The 25,744-nt window shown below is 35.9% G+C and overlaps 1 protein-coding gene across 2 annotated transcripts in view; it reads right to left on the bottom strand.

Moving 5' to 3' along the window:
• The window catches only part of ARHGAP5 (Rho GTPase activating protein 5), a gene marked incomplete at both ends in the record, with an annotated part of 48,067 nt that extends 23,823 nt beyond the window's left edge, over positions 1-24,244 (bottom strand). Inside the window, 2 exons of one of the 2 annotated variants that reach the window (XM_084241296.1) lie at positions 1,308-1,455; positions 20,525-24,244. In XM_084241296.1, coding sequence (XP_084097422.1) covers positions 1,308-1,455; positions 20,525-24,244 — 3,868 coding nt within the window. The remainder of the gene's footprint in view (positions 1-1,307; positions 1,456-20,524) is intronic. The other variant, XM_084241297.1, reaches the window with a different exon arrangement.
• Positions 24,245-25,744: the final 1,500 nt, after the last annotated feature.

The following is a 25,744-nucleotide window of genomic DNA, read 5'->3' as shown; positions in this document are numbered from 1 at the left end:
AGCATGAAAAGATTCAAGAAATGGGAATGTTTAATTATGAACATAAATGTACAAAACGCTATCCATTACTACTTTATTGCTATTTTGTGATCACAAAAAGAAAATTATTTCCCTAATGTCGTCTAATTTTACTGCTAGAGAAAACATAAATTCTTAAAGCTCAAAGCAGGAAGTTAATATTACAAGGGCCTTTGCTAGAAATCTACTATGATAAAAATGAAGAGAAATGTGGAAGAGAAATTTGTCTCATATATACTTTGCTGAAGGAAAACCCAAATGACTAAGGACATAGCTAAGTGTAAATTCTATAAGTTAACATTTAGTTATTAAAGGAAAGATACAGGCTATTTAAACTACAATACTGGTAGATAGCAGGCACTGCCCCATATTCTATTCCTTTGCTAAAACTCAAAGTCAGCACTTCTCAGACAGACAATCCAATATACACAGAATTGAGCTGATAAGTGAAGTAAAGGATAAAGCGCAGATCTAAGTAAAAATGACACTGAAGCTTTTTTTTTTTTTTTTTTTTTTTGGGATAGGGCATGGACATCCTAGTTTGTTTTTAAAATCATGTTTGTATGCCAAAGAAGCTCATAAAGAACAAATAAAGACAAAAAGGAGGTAAGCTCATATTTATAACCATTCAATCACTAATGTTTTGCAGTTAACTTGTATTCATTTTAAATGTACATAAACGTAATATTCGGCCTTTACTACCCAAGTCTGAATTGTTCAATCCTCAGGTAATAGTTTACAATGAACTTAAAATTAACACAACAGTGGGTTTGTTTACAAATAGTAATGTTATCTATATACTTCTTAAAAATACCACATAAACCAAGTCAAGCTAGAGCTGCTGAACAAACAGCAACAATCACAAATAAGATGTCTTTCATACACTCATAAATATTGCTATGAATTTTACAAGAAAAATTCACATATAAAATGGGTAATAAAGATTAACAGTAATACACTTTCAAATTAGCTACTGAAATCATTGCTACATGATTAAACAGTAGCAAATTAATTATGTCACCTAAACTCCAGAGTAAGGTAACATTTGGGATTCAAATTAGCCATTTTATTAAAGAGAAGTACGACAAAAAAATTACTAGTCAACAACAAAACTTCAGTTATCAGACGGTTAGGTCTAGAATTAATATTCAAGGCAATCAATCCTAACAAGGAGAACTACGTAACATTTTCAGAATTTAGCTTTACTAAATCACAAACATTCGACTAACTGTTGACATAGCAAAAGTATAATCTTAAATCAAATTTCTTGCAACGATACTCCATCCTACCTGTATCTTCAATAAATTCCACACATTTTTCAACAAATAGTGGTATGGGCTTCTCAGCTGTAACCAGATCCTGGAGGGGCATCCCAAAGTAATTACTTTCCCAATTTCTACGTGTTGGTGGATTGAAGTTCTTAGTTTTCTTTTTCTGCTATAAGAAAACATATACATGTTAAAACTATTAGAATTCAATTTCTTTAGTACATTAGTATTAGGCATTGTAAATACATATTTTGTATGAAACAATATACTTAAAAGCCACATTCAACCTAAATGTCAAACAATATGGGAATTATTAAATAAACTCTGCTAGTAGCAGTGACCTGAGAAACAGACCCACTTTGGAGGAAAGGTAAACACAGAAAAATGGTAGATAATCGTTCCTTAAGAATAATAAAAAACTAGACAGATGGGGGATTAGAAAACACCATTTTTCAATGTGAATGCAAAGGAAAAACAAGGAGTAAACAAAACTCAATTCAGTTCTGTGGTCTGTTAATTTTACCTGGTCATTCAGACAGATCTAAACGAGGTTTTTGTGCATAGCTTGTGCATAGCTGTATTTGTAAGAACATGCTATAGCTTTAATTACTGATTTATACAATGAAGCTATGTAACTCTATGAACCTTTAGTCCCATCATTTGTCCCTCCTTATTTTCTGAACTATTTCTCAAATGTTAGGTACTTCTAGTAAGTAACGGACAAAGCATTTTCACAATAGTAAGAAGCAAAATGAAGTAAGAATTTTTAGAATTTAATCCAGAATTAGTCTCAATCAAGAATGGAGTAGCTCAAAAACCTAAGAAAATACTGCATGGAAGTCAACCATTAAGGGGATTCTGAGTCATACTTTCTAGAATAAAGAGTAGTAAGCATCTGCATAGATGATTTTATTATTGTGCATTCTTAATTGAGAATCTCTAGCCTATAGGAAGAGGAGGAAGTTTTTCAGAAAATCAGAGATGTTAGAGCATTTTTGTTGATAGCCTTTGTTTCTTTTCAGTCTAATTTTATCTACAAACTTTTTAACAATCTTCTTTGGTAGAAATAAAATTCTAGTCATATTTGTTTTTAGTACCATTACTGATTTATAAAGAGAATAAAAACATACCCCATTTCTTATCAGCAAAGTGTGTATGTGAGTGGGACAGGGAGCACAAACCAAGCATTCAATGCCTAAAACAATCTTCATCTTAATTTCTCATTCTTTCTGAAGGAAATCTCTCCTTTGGATGGTTCCCTTCTATTCTTCCAAGTCTAAAGATATCTTGAATGATGAAGTAAATCTTTAATTCAATTTCAGGTTGTTTCACATAGCAAAACTCAAGTAATTCAACTTTAAGTCCTCATATACTATTCATTCTCTGGTGATACAGTGTTTATATACTACTACTACTAGTATGTACAGATTACATACATATATAACTAGGTGGCTAGAATGTTGTCAACAAGGCATTGAAGTGTCTGATCTGGCTCAAGATTTAATCCACCAAGTCAAAGTATGGATTCTTACTCCTTAATGATCCTTCCGTTATCATACAATCGCCACTACGTCTCAGTCCCTATCATCACCTTTTCTCAACATCAATACTTACCCTTCTTGGTAATGTCATCCACATACAGACAACCCAAAATTGATACTTTCTGTCTAGTTCTTTTCCTTGAATTCCAGGCTCATTTGAAACAACAGAAACACATCAATAAATGTCTTAGGAGAAATTTCCTTCTTGTAATTAACATATACAAGATTTTTACACTGACTATTCAATCAACCCTAACTCTACCACCTTTCCCTACAGACCACTCAACAAAGTAGCCAGAATAACACTAACTCCTCAAATAATGGTCTGCCAAAGTAATCTATAATCTGCCTCTTTACATTCTGACCTCATTTCCCTCTACTTTCATTTACTCACTTCCTCTAGTCACATGACTTCCTAGTATTTTTTATTTTAACATGCAAGTATGCTCCTGACTCAGTCCTTCTGCATTATCTATATCATTATTACACTTTAAAAACTGAAATCTTACTACTTGTCTTTTTTGAGCGCCTGTGCAGTAACTCCAAGGCCCTCTTACACTGTTGTTGTTTTCTATCCACAATACTATATACTCATGTATATTATTATTGGTGTCTCCCTGCTATAATTTAAGCTCTACACAAGAGCAGAATTTTTATCTGCTTTCCAAAGATCTGGAAAACTGCCTATGAAAAAGGACAAAGTACAAAGAGATCTCTTCTGAAATAATAAACGTATCTTGTAGACTGAATAATTTCACTGAAAGGTAAACAACCAATAGGAGTGAACCATCAAGTTACAGAAATATCATACTAAACTCACTAAGCTTCAGAGAATCTTGAATGCATTCAGGAAGAAGAAACCAATGACCAACAAAAAAAGGAACATATTGTGCTAGCCCCAAAATTCTCAAGAAAACTGGAAAGTCAAAAAAGACTTAGCTAAAGGAATGTTCATGGGAAAAGGATGTGTTTGAGTCAGTGTGTCATTCAGGTGTGTATAACCAGCAATGACAAATTCTTTAAAGTTCTTTAAAAATGTGGTAATTACAGCATTCTCAAATGCATTCTGAAAATCTTATAATACATGCTGAAACAGCATCAGAAATAAAGAATTTATATTGGAGAACCTGCACTTTGAAAACCTAATGAACATAAAAATAATTCTGTTATAATGGCATGGTTATTAAATAGGATATAGTCTACAATTTTGTGGATAAAGCTAAAAATTAAAAAAAAAACAAAACCAACAAAAAACGAACACCAAAACTACTGACAATGATCTACTGTGTTTGGAGGGGGTGTAGAGGCAGAGAAAAAGGGGGTGGAGAAGAATAGCTTTAGCACATGGCAGGTACTAAAAAAAAACTAACCAAAAAGCAAAATTATAAACAGGAACCAGAGAAAGTCTTTATCATGTGAGATTTCTATTAATAAATATGCAAAGTAATGTTGGCTTAATTACCCATTAATAGAAAATTTCATTATACCTAATTGCTCATTCCTGTGGGAGTCACTATATGGGTGTGTCTCAGCTTAGGCATCTTATTACCATAATGAAATCAGGATTCCTACAAAATAATGATTGCTTGTAAATTTACAAGAAATATTTTTGACAATAAGAACAGTAAGAACTGAACATACCAGATATTGTGATGAGGACAAAAATCAGTGTAAATAAAGGCAATGCCCTTTAGAAACATACATGATTATAAAGGAAAAACACTCATTACTAGTCAATTATCAGTACATAGTAATAGTATATGACTTAGTGTCAAGAAAGTTAGATGTAAGCCTTAAACCCATACTTCAAAAGGTAGAAGGTAATATAAAGGAAAAGATGAAGTCAGGGACATATCAGGAATTTAGAGGATTTATTCTGTAAATCACTTACTCATCAAAACATTTATGGCAGCACGCGGTCTGCCCACCTGTGCCTATGCAAGTGCTTCTTTTCACCAACTCTCTCCTTGCAGGGCAGCAGCCTTCCTATACCATGCCGAGGCTTCTCTTCACTGACCTCCCTCAGAGGAGGCAGCCCTCCTCAAGGCTGCCCGCCTGCAACCATGCAGCCCTCTCTTAGCAAACCTGTTCCTTCGGGGCAGCTCTTCCTGCCCGCTTGTGTCTATGCAAGTGTCTTTTACTCTTTTGTCCCTTTCCCTAACAAACCTGCCCTTTAAATATAACAACAACAACAAAACATTTATGTGCCAATGATATGGTATCACAAGCCCTCAGATTCACCAGAAACTGCCATTTATTCAGTACTTATTACATTTTAGGTATTTCAATAATCTTAATCTTCACTACAGCTCTTAGAAAACTATTATCAATTTCAACACACTTGGAATTAAAAGTTCATTTAGGAATGAATAATGAGGACAGAAAAGCAAGAGCAACAGTGCAAATGACTTTACAATGACATAAAAAAGGAATCTGAACTTCATACAGAGACTACAAATGTATTCACAGGCAGAGGGATTAGGCACCTATAGTTTAGTAATATCCCAGAAAGCAACAGATTCTCCTTCACTCCCCTGCCCAAGGGTGAATAGGTGCAACAGAAACAATGAAAACGTTATTACACCATTACACCACCATACTGGTAAGGATACAAAAGAACTGACATACACACATACTTTACTGTTTAAAGCAACTTTATTCATTATGGTCCCAAACTGTTTCTCTTAAACTGAGTTTAGTGCTAGACAAAGGTTTTATGCTTGTTTTTTGTTGGTAATCTCTCATCTTACATGCCCTTCATATTACATGCTCTCTTATTTCTCAGACTGCATCTCCATCATTAGGGGACACGTGACTATGACAACCAACTAAATGAACTCAACTAAATGTAACTCAACATGTTTCACAGCAAAATAACAGCCAAGTAGGATAAACAGAAACAGTGTATAGCTTTGAGCTACAGTAGTTCCTTCCTGAAAATATATTCTTACACAATCTTGTTGAGAATAGGAAAATAAAATCTATGTCCTATGAGAAAAAACCTGTCATTCCTAAAATGCAGGTACAAACCTGCCTTGTACGACTTACTTCTAGAATCTCACAGGAATTTATGCTACACAGGGCGTCTCAACTTCAGTATTATTGACATTTTGGACTATATAATACTTTGTTGTGGAGGGTTACTTGTGAATTGCAGGATACTTAGCATCTCTGGTCTCTACTCAATACATACCAACAGCAACTTTCCACAACAGTTGTGATAGTCACAAATGTTTCTAGACATTGTCAAATGCATCCTGGAGGGCAAAAATGACCCTAGATGAAAATCACTTTGCTAGGCTAATAAAAATAAGAAACAAGAACTCAAGACTGGAAGACGGCTATATAAATTTTTACTGGGAAGTCTGAGAATTTTAATTAAAAAAAAAAAAATCAGGGCCTCCCAGGTGACTCAAGGGGTTAGACGCTGGCCTATGTGGCCAGCCAGGGAGCTACCCACATGGTGCAGCAGACCTCTCCTGTATTGCCCACTGTTCCCCTCAGCAGTGTATTTCAGTCAATCTGCCTGTTCTGTTCCCGACTCTGTCTTTGGTGAATCCTCTCACCCTGCACACCTCTGGCCTGTAAACCAGTTCTCGTATGCATAAATAAATAAATCTTGCCTTCAGTGGGAGCCAGGACTCCATGAAGGTTTGCTTAATTCTTTTTGTTCTTCTTTTTTTAAAGTAAAGTCTAAAAATTGTAGGTGCTGGCTGACAGTTGAAATACACTTTGGAAATCAGGGATGCTATGAGGGTTCTTTCATAACTTTTAAGCTAACACTAGGTGAAAAGAGGGAAGAGAAAATAACTGAGGGTAAATATATGTGGGTCTGACTTCTTGTATTCACTAATGAGACAAACTGGTTCTACAAGTGATTCATCTCTAAGATGACATCTTCCTATTAAGCATTTCAACATATACTGTCTACCTGAAAGGTATCTTATTAATGCCATTAACAACATCAATAACAAAAAAAATAAACCTGGAGTCACCTAGAGAGTGTCCAGTAAAGTATCTAGCTATTCAAGTGAATTATGAATGGGTGGATTTCTTCCCAACATTCTCAAATGTATGTATATACATCTAATTATATTCAAATGAAAATAAGTTTTTATTATATACAGCATTTCATTCTTAGAAGTACTCTCTCTCTCTCTCTGCTTTTCATCTCACTTGTTAGGTATTTTCTGTTACCCTAATGGTTGCCCATCAGAGCAGTAACAAAGAATACAGAAAAATATCAATGAGGTTTTTCCTCCTATCAACAGAGATTCTCAAGCTAGGGTCCACAACTTTAGCAAATACATGAAACCCCTTAGCCTCAATAAAACTTCGCATGTTCATTTTTCCTGGGAAAATAACCCAAACCTTTCCTCAGATTTTCAAAGATTAAAGTCTCCAAAAAGTAATTTCCAAAACAATTAACTTTATACAAAGTATGCAAAAAGTGTACCTTTTATTTGGACAAAGTTAAATACAATCTAACTTTTGTCAAACCCTTACTTACAGTTTGTCCTAAAAATTAAATATATAAAAAATTACTACTTGTGAAAAAGAAGTTCTCCTGCTGGGGTTTCTCTTAAATAGTCAAAGATTAAGACGGTTACCTGAGGACTCTTTCATATCAGCTGAGATGACAAAAAAAATTACGAAGTTAGAAATCATAAAATTCTACACAGAAGTAACTCTTCTAGGATTGAGTGGGACATATTTTGGAATATATAAAACTGACAATCTTATAAACTTAACTGTAAGTCTTGCAATAGTAACAACTATTCACTAATATAAATTAAAATCACAACAGTCTGTCACAGGAGTTAATTACTGCCATCTACAGCAGAAATAAGAGTAATTTCTATAATTGGTGTGATGCCAGTCTAAGTGAAACATTCAGTTTACTGCTATGTATGCTAAGAGAGTCACACTGAAGAAATTTTATGTGTACTTTTAGCAAAAACAGAACACCACTGATACAATCACTTAAATTCTCACTAGAAACAAATGAACAGAAATATACTTTAAAACTGACCACCTAATTTTACATTCTGATGTGAATTTGAAAAGTGATAAATCACGGTTAAATGGACAGCATAAAACTAAAAAAATAAAAAGGCAAAAAGCAAATGATAGGCAGAAATACACTAAATACCTACACTTACATAACACCATTACTGAAATAGCTAGCACCAAAAATGCTAGTGAATAAACCAATTTTAACTTTATGAGAAATTTTAGGAACACAAAGAACTAATCAATAAGAAATATAACAATTAAGTCAATTAGCCAATTAGAAAGCTATAGAAATTGTTACTATTCTAAGCCATAGAGATCATGGAGACCATGGAACTAAGATGAATCTTGCCTGAATAGACACTTTGGTGTCTGTCCCTTAGAAACTACCCTACTTGGGGGGGGGGGGGTGCTGGGAGCCAACCTCACCCAGAGTTCTAGGGATAAAGGTTCAGGCTTAAATTCAGTAGCATAATTGTATTCCCTGCTACAAATTTACTAGTTAGAAGTGAATACAGGATGCAACTCAAGGCAGAGAATGGAAAAGATGCTGGCTGAGGGGTCTGGCAAAGCCTTTCTATTCTTCTGAACAAGCTTCCTTTCCAAGACACCCTCAGTGTCTTCACTAAGGAAGTGTCTTTAAGATACTACTGTACAGTGAATACCCTGCATATATCAACTGTCAAGAAATATAACTAATACATTCCCCCCACATACATTCCCCCCAAATAAACGAAAAATAGAAAAGCTAAAACTTTTAAGTGATTTAATAGTTTGTTAAATAGTTTGTTAAATTACCTTGTTCCAACAAAGTACAACCAACTCCATCTGGTCTGTATAATTGTATAGGTAAAATTTTTAGTATTTAATTTTAATTTAGCCTCAATTAAAATTATTTCTAAACCTTGATTCCTCTCAGATGTGAACACTTATTCTTAAATCCCTGTCAGGAGGTTAGGTAATATACACTAAAAATGAAAAACAAACTTACCCTATAAGTTATACATTTTGATATAGACAAACAACTGTTCAATACAGACATATTTTCATGTATTTCATTACTTTTACATCTGAAAGAACAAATTATGGATCAAGACAAAAGTTGGTTGACACTGTTTGGATAATAGTATTCTAAGGCGGCACTTTACTTAATAAAGACTAAGATTCTGGAAGTCAGAAGTCAAATAATTCTAAACTTCAGATTTACTACAGAGTTGTATCCAATTCCCTAATTGCTAGCATTAAATAAACATCCTGTGACTCATTATATACACACATCTATTCTCGGCAGTTTTGTTTTTTTTTTTTTTAAGATTTATTTATTTATATAAGCTGGGTACATTCAGAAGCCCAGGAGGGTGAGAGAATTCACCAGAGCCAGAGCAGGGAGCAGAACAGGCAGAAGGACCGAAGTACACTGCTGAGAGGAGCAGCAGGCATGGCAGGAGAGGTCTGCGCGCCATGTGGGACCCTCGCTGGCGGCCGGGGATAGAACTGGCGCTGCAGAGGCTGTGGGCAGCTTCGCAGCACATCGTTCAACCGCTGTGCCACCGGGGAGGCCCTCTCTTCAGTTTTTTAGAGAAAACATTGCTACTATTTGGGTATTCTTCCTCAAACTTTATGAAAGGCACCAAATTCTATTACAATAGCTAAAGTAGAGGAATCTTCTAAGACATCAGATAGTGGTGTTTAGGTAAGAATGGAGCAAAAAAAAAATAAAGAGAAAAAACAGGGACTGATGGTGTATTTGAGAATAGAATAGAAGTTGGTACGTGCTCATATAAATAAGAAAAGATTCAGGACATGGAAACAAGATAGAAAAGCAATTAAAAAAGCAGCTAAAGGGCCTCCCTGATGGCTCAGCGGGTTGAGTGTAGCACTGTGAAGCTGTCTGCAGCCTCTGCAGTAAAGGTTCGATCACCGGCCGGTCAGGGAGATACCCACATGGCGCAGCAGACCTCTCCTGTCTCGCCCACTGCTTCCCTCAGCAGTGTTTTCCATCAGTCTGCCTGTTCTGTTCCCCACTCTGTCTCTGGTGAATCCTCTCACCCTGCATACCTCTGGCCTGTACCCCAGCTCTTGTATAAAAACAAAAAAATTTTTAAAAATCTTAAAAAAAGCAGCTAAAAATGAAAAAAAAAAATCAGCTTGCTGTAATACACTATATAATTCACCAAGTATCTCACTATTTACTATCTTAAAAGAGTTGACATCACTGAAAAAAAAAAAAAACTAACTAAAATACATCATTAAATAGACGTGCTAAAAATGGGCAAGTTTATCAATGCGAACCAATTTTCTCATTACATTAATTTTCTTAAAGCATGTTTTTTCCAACACTAGGTCACAAAATCAAATTAGGTAGTCACAAGCAGCACTTCTTTTTTTACTGTTAATAGACTAAAAATGAAAAATTTCTCCCCTTTTCTGGGCTCTCTTTGGGGCTTTTTTTTTTTTTAGGTATAATTTACATGGGACTACTTTTTTTTTTTTAAAGAGGCATGTATTTTTATTTATTTATTTGTTTGTTTGTTGTTTATACATGCACTGGGTACAGCCAGAAGCGAGGGAGGGTGAGAGAATTCACCAGAGCTAGAGTGGGGAGCAGAGAAGGCAGAAGGACCGAAGTACACTGCTGAGGGGAGCAGCAGGCGGCAGGAGAGGTCTGTGCGCCATGTGGGACCCTCCTCCCATGGCCGGGGATCGAACCAACACTGCAGAGGCCGCGGGCAGCCTCGCAACCCAGCGCTCAACCACTGCGCCACCGGGGAGCCCGGGACTACTTTTTTTTTTAAAGACTTCTTTTAGAGGTAAAGGACCTATACAAAGAAAACTATAAAACACTGTTAAAAGAAATAGAAGAAGACACAAAGAAATGGAAAGACATCCCCTGCTCATGGATTGGAAGAATAAACATTATTAAAATGGCCATCCTACCAAAAGCAATATACAGATTCAATGCTATTCCAATAAAAACTTCAATGTCATTCTTCAAAGAAACAGAACAATTATTGATGAAATTCATATGGAATCACCAAAAACCCCGAATAGCCAAAGCTCTTCTGGAAAAAAAAAAAAAAAAAAAAAAGAAGGGAATGGAGGCATCACACTCCCAGACTTCAAACTATACTACAAAACCATAATCATCAAAACTGCATGGTACTGGAACAAGAACACACACACACAGACCAATGGAATCGAAAAGAAAATCCAGAAATAAACCCACAGATTTATGGTCAACTAATCTTTGACAAAGGAGCAAAGACTATGCATTGGAGCAAAGAAAGTTTGTTCAATAAATGGTGCTGGGAAAACTGGGTCGCTACATGCAAAAGAATGAAGCTTGACTACTACCTCACACCATACACAAAAACCAACTCAAAATGGATTAAAGAACTAGACATAAGATCTGAAACCATAAAATAGGGCCTCCCCAGTGGCGCAGCGGTTGAGCACTGGGTTGTGAAGCTGCCCGCGGCCTCTGCTGCGCAGGTTTGATCCCTGGCCACCGGGAGGAGGGTCCCACATGGCGCGCAGACCTCTCCTGCTGCCTGCTGCTCCCCTCAGCAGTGTACTTCGGTCCTTCTGCCTGCTCTGCTCCCCGCTCTGGCTCTGGTGAATTCTCTCACCCTCCCGCGCTTCTGACTGTACCCAGTGCATGTACAAACAAAACAAACAACTAAATAAAAAAAAAAAAAATGCCTCTATAAAGACCTGAAACCATAAAATACATAGAAGGAAATATAGGCAAAACACTACATGATATGTACATCAAAGACATCTTTACAGACACATCACCCAAAGCAGTGATAGTGAAGGCAAAGATAAACAGCTGGGACGACATCAAATTAAAGAGCTTCTGCACAGCAACAGAGACAATAACAAAAACAAAGAGAAACCCCTCCGACTGGGAGAACATTTTTGCACACAACACTAATGATAAAGGACTGATCACAAAAATCTACAAAGAGCTGATGAGACTCAACAAAAACAAAGAAAATAACCCAGTCAAAAAATGGGCAGAAAAGCTAAAAAGAAACTTCTCTCAAGAGGAAATGCAAATGGCCAACAGGCATATGAAAAAATGTTCAACATCACTTGTAATCAGGGAAATGTGAATCAAAACTACCATGAGATACCATCTTACACCAGTGAGAATGGCACATATTAAAAAAACTAGCAACAACAAATGTTGGCGAGGTTGTGGAGAAAAAGGAACTCTTGTGCACTGTTGGTGGGAGTGCAAACTGGTCCAACCACTATGGAGAGCTGTGTGGAGATTTCTGGACCTACTAAACATAGAGCTTCCATATGATCCAGCAATTCCACTCCTAGGTATTTGCCCAAAGGACAAAGAAACATCAATTCCAAAGAGCACCTGCATCCCTATGTTTATAGCAGCACTGTTTACAATAGCTAAGCTTTGGAAACAACCCAAATGCCCAAAAATAGATGACTGGATCAAGAAGATGTGGTACATATACACCATGGAATATTACTCAGCATTCAAAAAAGAGAAACCCATGCAATTTGCAGCAACATGGATGGCGCTGGAAGGGATCATGCTCAGCGAAATAAGCCAGAAAGAAAAAGAAAAATACCGGATGGTCTCACTCATAGCAGGAATCTAGAAAACTTAAATAAGGGACCAGGAAAAAGAATAACTATAAGAAAGTAAAAATCAAAATCAACAAAGGGCTATGAACCAGAGACACTCTATGGGGGCGGGGGAGGTGGGGAGGGGAGGGATTGGGGTCAAAATAAGGGGTCGCAATTGTATGGGGAATATAAAAATAAAATTTATAATAAAAAACAAAAAAAAGAAAACTGCGAAGAGAAGAGAATAAAAAGGAGGAGGAGAAAGACTAGGCAGAGAAAATAATTAGCTAATGGGATGGATAGAGGTTTATCTTTCCTTTCTACTTCTCCCTATGGCAAAAAACATAACAGTAACAAAATAAAGAAACCAAACCCCCCCCCAAAAAAATAAAAAAATAAAGACTTCTTTTAACTGTGGCTGTTTTGTACTAGTCTTCCAAAAAGGGCCATTTTATTTTTTTGAGTCACTTCTAGTCTCACACATTCTTTAACTTTGGGAAATACTCTGCATATGAGTGCTAATACAAATTTAACCCCAAGTAGACCTCATCACATGTCACTGCATGAATGTTAACAATGTAAAGAATACCATATAATATCAGTTCTGGAATGTAAAACTGGGGCAGAAAAATCCCTTTTTTGCATAAATAGCTAGCCAATTTCATTTATCAAATGAATATATTACTCCAAAAAAAACTATACATCTCAATATTAATCCTCAATATTAATAAAAATGGGGTGTGGAATTCCCTTGTTGACTTCAACAGAAGAACTGAACAGTGTTAATTCAGATTCAAGAAATTATCTGGATTTTGATGTGTGCAGATTTATAACCCATGTGCAATATGTTAACTAAATCAGGTAACGTTGGTTGCTACGCAAGTATTATATAGGCTTTCCCCACCCTTTTCAACATCCATTAGTTACTGAACTTTATAGACTGGCAAAATATTACAACAATGTTTTGCTGCGCCAATTTATAAGCTTTTAAAGTGCAATACCTGTCACTTTTCAGAGGTTAAACCAAAGGTTAATTTCTCAAGATCACTGATGTCTGCTTTAGCAACATTTGATGGAGGATCTTTTATATTCATTTGTTACACATCAGAAAAGAACCAGATTGCGAATCCTTGTTTTTTAAAAAGCTTAAATCATGGGCCTCCCCGGTGGCGCAGCGATTGAGCACTGGGTTGCGAAGCTGCCCACAGCCTCTGCAGTGCTGGTTCGATTCCCAGCTGCTCCCTGGCCACCAGAGGAGGGTCCCACATGGCGCGCAGACCTCTCCTGCTGCCCGCTGCTCCCCTCAGCAGTGTACTTTGGTCCTTCTGCCTGCTCTGCTCCCCGCTCTGACTGGTGAATTCTCACCCTCCCGTGCTTCTGACTGTACGCAGTGCATGTATAAACAAAAAATAAACAAACAAATAAATAAATAAAACATGCCTCTATTTAAAAAAAAAATACATTTGTGGGGGACAGTGAAATAGAGATGGCAGTACATAAAATGATCTAGGGAGTGAATACAAGAGGGAAGAATGTTCAACATCCTGAGGAAGTGCCACTGTTGAATGGTCAGTACAGAAGGTAGATAGTAAGTCTTCCATCACTTACCTTTTATTAACTGATTCTCACACTGGTAAGTTAGGAATTGTAATGCTTTCCGTGGAGTTGTGGTAGAAATTGGAACTATGTTTCAAGTACCTGGCATACAGCAGTGCTCAATAAAAACTTTCACAGTTTGTATCAGGACTGAAATATCCCATTGTACTCTGTGTTTCAGAACAGTCCTTTGTCCCATTTGCTAGATTAATTTCCTGAGTCATGAGGTTTCTGATCCTGAGTCCATATACTTTATTGCTTTATTCTTTTTTTTTTTAAGAAAAAATTTTTTAAAAGATTTATTTATGTTATGCATGTAAGAACTGAGGTACAGGCCAGAAGTGTGGGGAGTGAGAGGATTCACCAGAGATAGAGTGGGGAACAGAACAGGCGGAATGACTGAAATACACTGCTGAGGGGAGCAGCGGGCAAGTCAGGAGAGGTCTGCTGCACCATGTGGGTAGCTCCCTGGCTGGGGATCAAACTGGTGCTGCAGTGGCTGTGGATAGCTTCACAGGTTGCGTCTTAACCCATTGCGCCACCAGGAAGGCCCCTCTTTTTTGCTTTATTCTTTCAGGGGAAAAATTTCTGTTTACCTTCATTCTTTGATTCTAAAATGGTAGAATTCCTATAATCTAGGAATCTTTTTCTCTGATTCTTTGGCACCTGCAAAACGTAACTTTTGGGCATTAGTGGCATCTAAAGAAGGTGCAGATCTGTTTCTCTTAAACTGGGCTTAGTGCCAGTCAAAGGTTTTATGCTTAACTGTCTTTTGTTAGGTACTCCAAAGTGAGTTTAGTATTAGTTGTAGGAACAAAACCCCTAAGGTAGTTCTTAATTGCAACCATCAGCACAGAGTTTATAATAATCAGACCCATTATACACGTAAATATTGCTACATAAGATATCTCACAAACACCTGTACTATATTTCTTCCCTTTGTAAGAATATTTCAGCATATATAACCATGCTTACAGAAAAACATTCAAAAAGCTTACAGAAAATAACCATGCTTACGGAAAAGTAATAGAATGCAATTGAGGTTTAATTTATCCTATATAATTTGAACCAAAAACTTGGTACATGATTTAAGCTTTTTATTTTTTTTAAGTATTTTTTTTTTTAAGATTTATTTATTTGTTTATACAAGCACTGGGTACAGTCAGAAGCGCGGGAGGGTGAGAGAGAATTCACCAGAGCCAGAGTGGGGAGCAGAGAAGGCAGAAGGACCAAAGTACACTGCTGAGGGGAGCAGCGGGCAGTCCAGTCTTGATGTAATGCTTAAAGGAAAATTACCAAGGATGACCTACATGATTAGTTAGCCTTAACAGAGATCAAGAGCATTTCATGGGTGCATATATAAATGCAAAGCTCTAAAATATAACTAAGGAATAAAACCATCTATGAAGTTGCACTGTAAACTATGTTTACCTTTTCAAGACCAGAGATCCAGAAGCCAAACATTTAAGTGACACCAGATAAAAACTTAAGTGTCTAAAATACCTTTTCTCCAATTTTTTAAGAGCTCAAGTATAATTCATGAATCTAAAAATTAATGTTATAGAAACATGCAGGGCAATTCCAAAGCAACTCTAAAAGACAACTGAGACTATTGTGAGCTAAATTATCTGAAAACACAAATCAAAACTAATTCATCACCTAAATACAAGTGAAAAAAGATTGACACCAAGAAAAGACAGGTACAAGAATACTATTGTAATGAATAAAATTTTAACAGTTTTTTGGCTTAAATAATAGGAAATCACTGTTAAATTTCCAGATTTAGGTAACTATACTACTGCTATTATGCCTAGGAAATATACAATAAAGCTTTAATGGTAAAAGCCCAACATCTCCCAATTTAATCTCAATGGGCTCAAAACCAACCAATTCTCTTTCTTTCTCTCTCTCTCTGACATACACATCCCCTCTTGCAAGTGGAACACATTTGAAAACAGTTGGTAAATCTGAGTAGAGTTTGTAAACTTTGTTTTACTACACCTGCAACTATTCTTTAAGTTGAAATTGTATACAATAAAAAGTGGAGCCTGGCAAGATGACAACAGAATGAAGACACGGGGTTCACCTCCTCCACATAATCACAACTAAACTGCTGCAGAACAAAGTCAACAAACCCCAAAAGATACATGGACAACTATAGCACCTATCAGGAACAATGGTCTCACAGAAAAGGGTAGGAAAACTTTAAAAGAACTGTGTTTATGGGCAGTGATATCGGGCAGTAAAACCCAGGAGAGGGAGAGGTGGCAGCTGTGTGTATCATCTAAACAACTGCTGATGATGGCACATACTATCCACATCAGGGACTTTGGAGACCCAGCACTGCACTGCATAAGGGAATGCAAAGAACTGGTGCCAGGACAGAGGATATACTGTGGAGAACTAAAGGAGCAGGGGTGCAGAGTGATTACTGGCATGAGCCTGAAGCTCTCGATACAGAAAAGTTGGAGTCTGAATTGGCAGGGAAAATCTGGTTGGATTACCTACGTCTCTTCATAGAAGTAGCTATTACTTGCAGCCTGAAGCTGTGCCATTTAAAACACCTGCCACTCCTCAACCCAGGGATATAACTGAGACAACAAGTGGACATTTTTATTAAGCACTTATTAATGACAGGAGCAAACATCCAATTGGAAAAGAAAAGAGAACAACTCCCAGCTTGTGACCCTATCTCAAATACAAGCTGTGCACAGTGCTCAAACATAATCTACTGGGTGGAAGCTGACACAGATTATGTGAGACACACAGAATAAGGGGCTGGCCCAGAGAAGCACAGTGGATCATCACCACACAACTGGTACCCACAGTACAGCAGAATGCTTGAATTTCTGATGCTCACTGGATATGATCCTTTGGTGTCCCACCACCTCAGTTTCTTTCTACCCATTACCCTTTGCAGAAAACGATTCTCCAATCACTTCAACAGATACAAGGGAAGCAATGTGAAAATCTATCCCTATTACAATCCATAGAAATAAAAATGAAGAGACAGAAGAACATATCATAAATGCTGGAGCAAAACAATTCTGAGTGAAGTCTCAATCCAGCAGAATTATGGAATATACCTGAAGAGGAGTTCAAGGTAACAGTATGACAATACACATGGAACTCAAAAAAAAAAACCAAAACAAAACCCCAACAATGGATGCTATAAAACAGAAACAGAATAAAGACTGAAAAAATACATGAGACAGTAACAATCAGAACTAATGGATCTAAAAAGCATTATAGCCAAATTAAAAAATAAAAGGCCTCAAAGCAGACAAATGCAAGCAATGCAGAGAATCAGAGAGCTTAAAAGTAATGTTGGAGAATTCCAGAAGGAGAAAAGAAAAAGAAATGCATCTCAATAGAAAATTTAATTAAGGAAATAATTGCTGAGCATCATCTCAACCTGGGAACCAAATCAGACACTGTGATACAAGAAGCCCAAAGAGTTTCAAAGAAAATAATACCAGACAGACTCCAAGGCACATCATAATAAAGTCACTGAAAGTGACTGTAAATAACAGAATATTAAACATCTTGAGGAAACGAAAGTAACCTAATAAGGAATACCAGACTGTCTGAGGACTTTTCAGTAGAAATCGTAGTGGCAAACAGGGAAGGGCAGGAGATATGTAAAGTACTTGAAGAAATCGAGTCCTTGTAGACTCCTTTACCCTGTGAGATTAACATTCAAGACAGAAGAGTAAGGAGCTTTACTGAAAAGCAAAACCTGAAAGAATGTGTTAACACATTCTAAGTGCTGAAGGAATTATTACAAAGCAACAAAACAACAAATAAGTAGCAGCAGACACCCTAATTATACAACTTGGAAGAGGAGAGTAACAAAGTAGCCTGTCAGGACAAGCTTGACACCAGAGTTTGAGATCAGACCTGTCAATGTGCAGCATAAATAGTCTTGTCATACAGTAACCTCAGCAAAGCCTTCAAACAAAAATCAATAGAAGTAACACATAAGGCAGTGGACAGTGGACATGGAATCTAAACAAAATACAAAGATGTAAAAAAAAAAAAAAAAAGGAAAAGGTTAAACAAAAGAATATGGCAGTGATCATTTATATGTCAATAATCACTTTAAATGTAACTGACTTGAATTCACCAGTCAAAAGTTATAGTAGAGTGGTTGAGTGAATTTTAAAACAAGGTCCAATGTTCTACTGTTCATAAGAAACCCATTTGCCTTACCAGCAAGGACTAGCAAAGGCTTAAGAGTTAAAAGCTGGAAGGCAATCTGACAAGTCAATGGCAATCAAAAAGTCAGGAACAGCTATGCTTAGAGAAGATAAATAGACTCATAATTTAAAAAGGTAATAAGAGATACAAACAGACACCAAACAACCTAATACAACAAGAAGAAATAACAGTACAAATTATATGACTGAGTACCAGGATACATAAACCAATTACTAACAAAACTAAAAAGACTGAAAACAATGCAATACTACTAGGGGTTTTAATACTCCACTTACAACAATGGACAGCCATAAGGCCCTAAAAGCTAAAAAAAATCTATTAAAAGGGGGGGAAATTATAAATACGTAGAGATGAAAGAGTATGGTGCATAATAGCTACCAAACAAAAGGAAATTAAGACAAATCAAGAAACAACTTGAAACTAATAAAGTGAGTACATAAGCTACCAGAATCTATGGGATGCAGCAAAAATGGTCTTAAGAAAGGAAAGGAAATTGCAATGAAGGCCCACGTTAAGAAGCAAACAAAACAACACTCAAACAATCTAATACTACATGGTTAAGCAACCTGAAAAAGAGAAATAAAGATACAAAGTCAGTAAAAGGGAGGAAAAAATGAGTGGAAATAAAACAAAATAGACATAAGGCTACACAAAAATCAATAAAACAGACAAGCCTCTAGCTAGAATAACAAAAAAGAGAGAAAAAACTTTAGTAAGCAGAATCAGAAATGAAAGAGAAGAAAACACCATAGACAACATAGATACACAAGGAATCATAAGAGAGTATTATGAACAACTATACACCAGTAAATTAGATAAACTTGAAGGACAAATTTCTAAATTCATACAATTCACCAAAACTAAAGTAAGAAATGTGGTATATTCACCCACTGAAGTAGAATTCAGTCACAAGGAAAGATGAAATACTGCCATTTACAGCAAAATGGAGGTAGTTTGAAGTAATTCTGTGCAGTAAAGCAACTTAGAATACTGGACATTTACATAATGGACAATTTGACCAAGTAAAATACTCTTAGAGGACATTAATCAACTTAGTGAGGGCTCTAAGGTCAAGAGGGAGAGAAAGGGACAAGGGGATATGAGGGATTGTGATAGGGAAAAAAGTTAACAATTAAAAGTTAGCAAAGCAATAAAGCAGACCTGTGACCAAAATTAGTGAAACTAACACACAAAAAGCAATAAAATGTAGACTGTGAATGCCCTGTATTTCTTAATAAGCAGTGAGCAGTTTTAATAAAAGAGCAAATTAATAGAAACATATTGAAGTCAATTTTGGCAATATAATATGTAGCTAGGACTATTGATAATAGTGCGAATGATATTTTTATGGGTCATGAGTTAGGAGTTAGATTAGTCTTCATCACAGGATACATGCCTAATTCAGAGAACAGTTAATGATAATATAAGAAATACTGCATCTCACACTTAGCAGACAATTATTATATATGGGGAAACTATTTTAGAATAAGTTTACTAAAAATACCATATCTTTAAGTGGGCTTGATAAAACTAGCAGTCAGCATGGAAAATACATGTTAGTTAAAACAATGGACACCTAACTAATGAATTACCAATATGTAGATAAAAACCAAATGAATGCAATTTTAAGACCATAAAATTCTTACAGGTTTGTATACAACCAAGTGTCAATATAGGTGTTAGAATTGAAGGCACAAAAGTACCACTAAAAAGATCTAATACAAATAAAGTACAACTTCAATGACAAGTATATTTAGGTTTCTAATGCTTAATACTATCAAATAAATGAATATTGAAAATATGGAAGACAGAAAGTTATTTAGTCAGGATGCTACAATTCAAATTTCAGATCTTTCTGCATGCAGTTAGGCAGCATACCACCATTTACAAAGACGCTGAAAACTTAGTGTTTCCAAGACTACCAATGGTCAGTTTAATTGCACTGTTAGTATCTTTGAGAGATATGAAATTAATAATGCAGAATGAGAAAAATCAGTCAAATGGGAAGCTTACAAACAGAAAAAAAATCACTTTGAGTTTTTGTAGAGAATTAACACATTCACCTAGAATTTTATGCTGAATGTAAAACTTCTATCCCAAATAAACAAAATGCAATGAAACAGAAAGTTTGCCTTCAGAAAATTAAAGAGCTAGTTATAATTACTGAACGACAAAAGGCAGCCTAAGTTCTCACTAACATCAAGTCTATTATTTTTAAAAATTACAGATCTTGAAAAAAATATAACCATCTTTATAAATATTACTTACCTTTTTATCTTCTTTTACTTTGTGGGTTTTCTTCTTCATTTTTTTATCATCTAACTCCTGGTCAGAAGTGATTGCAGGGTTATCAATACCACCTTTCCAAGTTTCAACAGGAGAAAGAAGTGGATCTTCTTCACTTCCGCGATGTCTTCCCTTTCTTTTTGTTTTAGAAGTGGTGAAAGCCTCATCGTCACTTGCATCTGAATGTGTTCTTCTATAGTATAACTTGGCTTTACTAAACAGGGTTTTAGATTTATATTTGTATTTTGAAGGTCTCCGTTCCCCATGACTCTTTGAGGTTCTATCAGAAAATCCATTTTCTTCATCTCCTTGGGTGTTATTTACAAATGAGTTTCGAATTTTAATAATGCGATTCTGACTATCATCTGGGACAACATATATCTCATCAGAATAGCCCTTCTGTTTGAAAATTGTGTCGATGGGTTCCGCATAGTTATCTGAAGGATCCATATCTTCAGGATGTGCCAAAGGCACCCGGGAAGTCTGTTTTCTTGGATTTTTACCAATACCAGCTTCAATTGTCTTTAACAGGTTTGGATCCAGTTTTTTCACATTTGTCCTAGGTACAACTGGTTTAGGTTTAATAGGTGGAGGCACTTTATGGTTGCGTTCATGGTCATGACAGTTTGGGGTACTATGAATAGGATATTCATTTCCTTCCAAATCTAATCTATACCTGGAACGGTCACTAGGAGTTGGAAGCAACTGCACATCATCCCCAATTGGACTATATGGAGGTGGTGCTTCTGTATCATCATCTGAATCAGGGTAGTTGTTATAGGGAAAACAATCTCTAGGAGATGGTAGAAAAACATCCTCACTTTGATGGGTTGATTCCCTTGTATTGTCAGACAAATAGGAATTTTCTATCATATTTTTTTTCTCTAGAACGTCACTGAAAAATAGCGTAAAGACCTCAGTTTGCCGATGATACTGAGATAAAGAATACAAAGCTGTAAATTTAGCCGTGATCTCAGTTGCAATGTGTTCTCCTTCAGTCATTAACTCCTTGATGGCCTCATTTTCAAAAAAATCTGCTTGGCTATCAGTAACCGCCACTAGCTGTACAGGAATGGTGTCCTGAACTTCTGACAGAAATGCTCGAAGCATTCCCATTGATGCTTTCCGTTTTGCAGAATAAACCAATATATACCCATGAACCAGTTCATCTTTCCTTACCCCAATTGAGGAATGATATGACAATATTGTGATCTGTATTCGTCTCCTCTTTTCACCAATGATTTTATCAAGCATTAGGGAATTATTCTGTCCAGCTTGTGCAGCACTACAGGAATGAGAATCAAGGAAGGGTGAAAGAATAAGATCCACACTAAATGGATCACCACACATAGCACACATGACAATTCTCAAGTCAGCTTCTGCTACATCCTTATTGATGGGTACCGGGCTTACCACATCTAAATTGTGTTTAACTGATTCCAACACTCCTCTTAGAGCTTGCTTTATTTGGGTTTCATTAAATTTACGAGGATATGTACCAGTAGGTACATCTACAAAAGGACATTGTAACTTATTTGCCAACTGTTGCCCTTGATGCCTGAGTATTGGAAGATTCTTACTAATAGAATCTCTCTGATTAGCCAGAATTAATGTAAATGGTAGATTAGCCATGTATTTATCTTTTCTGATCTGAGACGCTTCAGTTCTTATTTTTCCAATAAATTCCCCAATAAAATTCAGTGACTCGATGGAATTAAAAACACAGAAGCACCCATGTGGTTTAAAGGCGGCAGTCCATAACTGACTTAAAAGGTAAGGCGACTTGGCATCAACTGGCCGAAGATCAAGTTCATAAATTTTTCCATCTAAGGCATACTCATCATCAGTGGATTGTGTCCTTATCTCATTTGCTAGTTCTTGGGCAAGGCCATCCTTCCCTAAAATGAAAAGGTTAACTTTATCTATATTGGTACTATCATGATACAACCGTAGGCGACCATGATCCAACTGCAAAAGACTACTGGCAAGTAACTGCTCCACTTTAATGTCTGTACAATTTTGGCCACTAAGACAGGTTTCTTTAGTGGGATGATAAACAAACCCTATATGCTTAAGCAGAAGAGACTCCCTGTCAGGTGCAAGTTTCTGTAAAGCTTTATATCTAGGTTCTTCACTCAAAACGGTGTGAATTTCACTCATTTTATCCGAACTAGGTGTTGCATTAAGATCTAAATCATAAAAAAGTTCAGAATGTTCAAAAAGCATTTCCTGAAACTCTTCTTTGGCTTTTTCTACTATTTCTCGCTGATGCCTACCATACACCTCTTTGCTATCAGCCTCAGTGATGTATTTGAAGGCTTCATCCTCCATAACAAAGCACATGACTTCCTCCCATGGCTGCCCAGGTGAAATGAACTGAATTTTTTCCAAAGTCTTTTTAAATTTTTCCTTCATTTCTACCCTCCTCTTCTCTGATATTAGATGTTGCACATGGTTCTGATAGACTTTTTCAGCTTCTAAAGTGCTCAGAAGGTCAAATGGGATTCGTCTATCATTAATTTTGTCTATATGGTCAGTTTCATCCCAAGGGGTTTTTTCCAGCACCACAAAACATAACTGAAATTCTGCTCTCTTTTCCATTAACTTCAAAGCTTCTGACCAATTCAAATGTTCAATCTCTTCCAGATTTGGCAAAAGAGTGTTAAAAGCTCTTGGTAAAGTATTGATATATTCTTCTCTCCTTTTTCTTATATGTTCCTGTTTAAGTTGTTCTATATGTTTTGAGAATGTATTTCTGGCCTTTCTTGTTCCTTCTAAATTGATGTATTCTTCATAATCAGGATGATTTTTCAATTTATTACTAACAGTTTTCCAAGTTGCATGATAATCTCTCACAGTCTGCACAAGTTTTTCAAACTTATCTGTTGCTGTGACAACAAGTTGTCTCTGTGTTTTATAAGCATCCAAATAAGGAATAATTTTAGGCTTGCCACGAGTTTTATCCAACATTTGTACCAGCGCAGTGAAACATGTCTCAATGTTGACATTAAATCGTGCTGATGTTTCCACTACAAGAAGGTTCTTTTTGTTTGAAGCAAATGCCTGAACTTCTCTAAGATAATGCTCCACACATTCATCACATTTAGTGGCTGCTATTATTACAGGTTTTTTTGATTTTGATAGTTGGACAAAAAGGTTATTCACAAATTTAAGCTGATCATCAAACTTCCTATTGCATCCCTGACTTACGTCAATGCACAGTAAAAATCCATCTACATTGAGCTTGCCTTCAGGCATTTGCTTTTGTTCAAAGTCTTGCTCCAAGCCTAGCTGATCAGTGCAAATGTACATTAATTTTTCTGCTGACTGCAATTTAGAGGCAGCTGCACGTTTTATATATGGTTGCAAATTTGTACTCCGATGAGGCAAGAAAGTCTGGTCATCAATGAACTCTGTTTGTTCAATGACATGAATTTTGCATTCTACTCCATCTTCACCATTTTGTATTATGTCACCCCAGTATAAAAAGTGATCATTGTTAACTACTCGTCCTCCAAAGTCAATGGTGCTAAGCACAGAAGTATGCTCTGGATAATATTCATCTGCTTTTGAACGCACAAATCTATTGCACAGACAAGACTTTCCAACTCCACAGTTACCTTTGTCTTTTTCAGTCCCAGAGAGTCCAACTACACTGATGGTATAAGATGGGGGACGAGGCTCTTTGTTTTTTGCCATCATAACTCTCTTCTCATGTCTCTACATTCATAAAGGTAACCAGATATACTTCTCATTCTGAAAATAAAATTATCTCAAAATACAGATTCTGTATTTCAGAACTATATTTGGTTTTTTGTACTCTCATTTCTGTGTAGAAAGGTCTTCAAAATCATACAGATCATCTTCCTAGAAAGAGCAGAAAAAGGATAAATCTTAGTTATGAATTTCACACATCAAGTTGTCCATAGTAAAGATGTTCATAACAAAGCACCCTGCAGGTTAGTAACAATGTTATATATACTTTAAGAAGTCACCATAAAGAGAGTATGCAAGATGACCTCAAAATTTAAGGCAAATCTAATAATAAAAGTAACTAAACATAAAATTGAATGTAGTGTCTCATGAATTTGAAAACAGGCCTCTTTTAACCAATGCACATTTGTACCTATTCCTTCCTATGTGCTTTAGGAAACAAGCAGTCCTTTCTCCTTCCTCAATTTTCCTGCCTTTGGTATCCAGACGCTATATAAATTTTACTAGCTGCCGTTAACAACTCCCTCAAAATTTATAATAACATTTCTAATACATGCTTCCCCAAAACTTGTTCCTTAAAATGGAATTTCATATGAATTTAGTAAGATCTGACAATTAAAAAATTTTTCAGAAAGCTTCAACATACTCCTGCTAAATTCTTTCAACCTGTATGCCCAAAACAATTATGCATACTCAAATTCTTACACAGGGAAATAAAATGGAAAGTTAATACAAATAATGATGGTACTTACATAGAGCAATTGTTTCTCAAACTAAGGTAAAGGATCAATTTTTATTTTATATCTTCAGGTTCACTTTTGTAAAATATAATAAATGAAAACTTAAAAACCTCAAGAGACTTTAGATATGAGACATAAAATTTGTCAAATTGTTTCTTCTACATTTATTTCCTCTCCTAGTACTTACAAAGAGCTCAAGGGTCACATTCTGATAGTGCTAAGAGTTGTATTAGGAGTATATATTTGAGACAGTCTCAGAAATATTTGATATATCAACAACAATAAACAATCTGTAAGAATTGCACTTAATTTTGGTTATTTATGTGGAAGCAATGAGTCATCACCTCATAAAAGTTTTTAGATATTCTTCACACTCTTTTGAGGCTGAATTAAAAGTAATGTATCATTTCCACCACCTCAAAATTTCACCAGACAGGGGAAATATCCAGTCATGTATATCAACATACATAAGAATTAACTTCAATCCAGGCAAAATAAAAAAATATAAAGAACATTAAGAAAAAAGTAAAACAATTACTACATGTCCCAAATACTAGGCTTCTTCTCCTCAATTGCAGTTAAGCATCTATTTAGATTATTCTGCACATTTGTTGTCCTAACAATAGAGAAACTTCTTGTAATTTAAACTTCTTGTAATATTTCTGGTAAAATAATATTTAAAAATAAAGTTCACTTATTCTTATAGCCTAGAAGTTTATTCCATCAGCTATGAATTTTAAGATCAGCC

Source organism: Talpa europaea, assembly GCF_964194135.1.
Source record: "Talpa europaea genome assembly, chromosome: 8".
Taxonomy (NCBI): Eukaryota; Metazoa; Chordata; class Mammalia; order Eulipotyphla; family Talpidae; genus Talpa; species Talpa europaea.
This window is presented reverse-complemented; position numbering and strand designations above follow the sequence as displayed.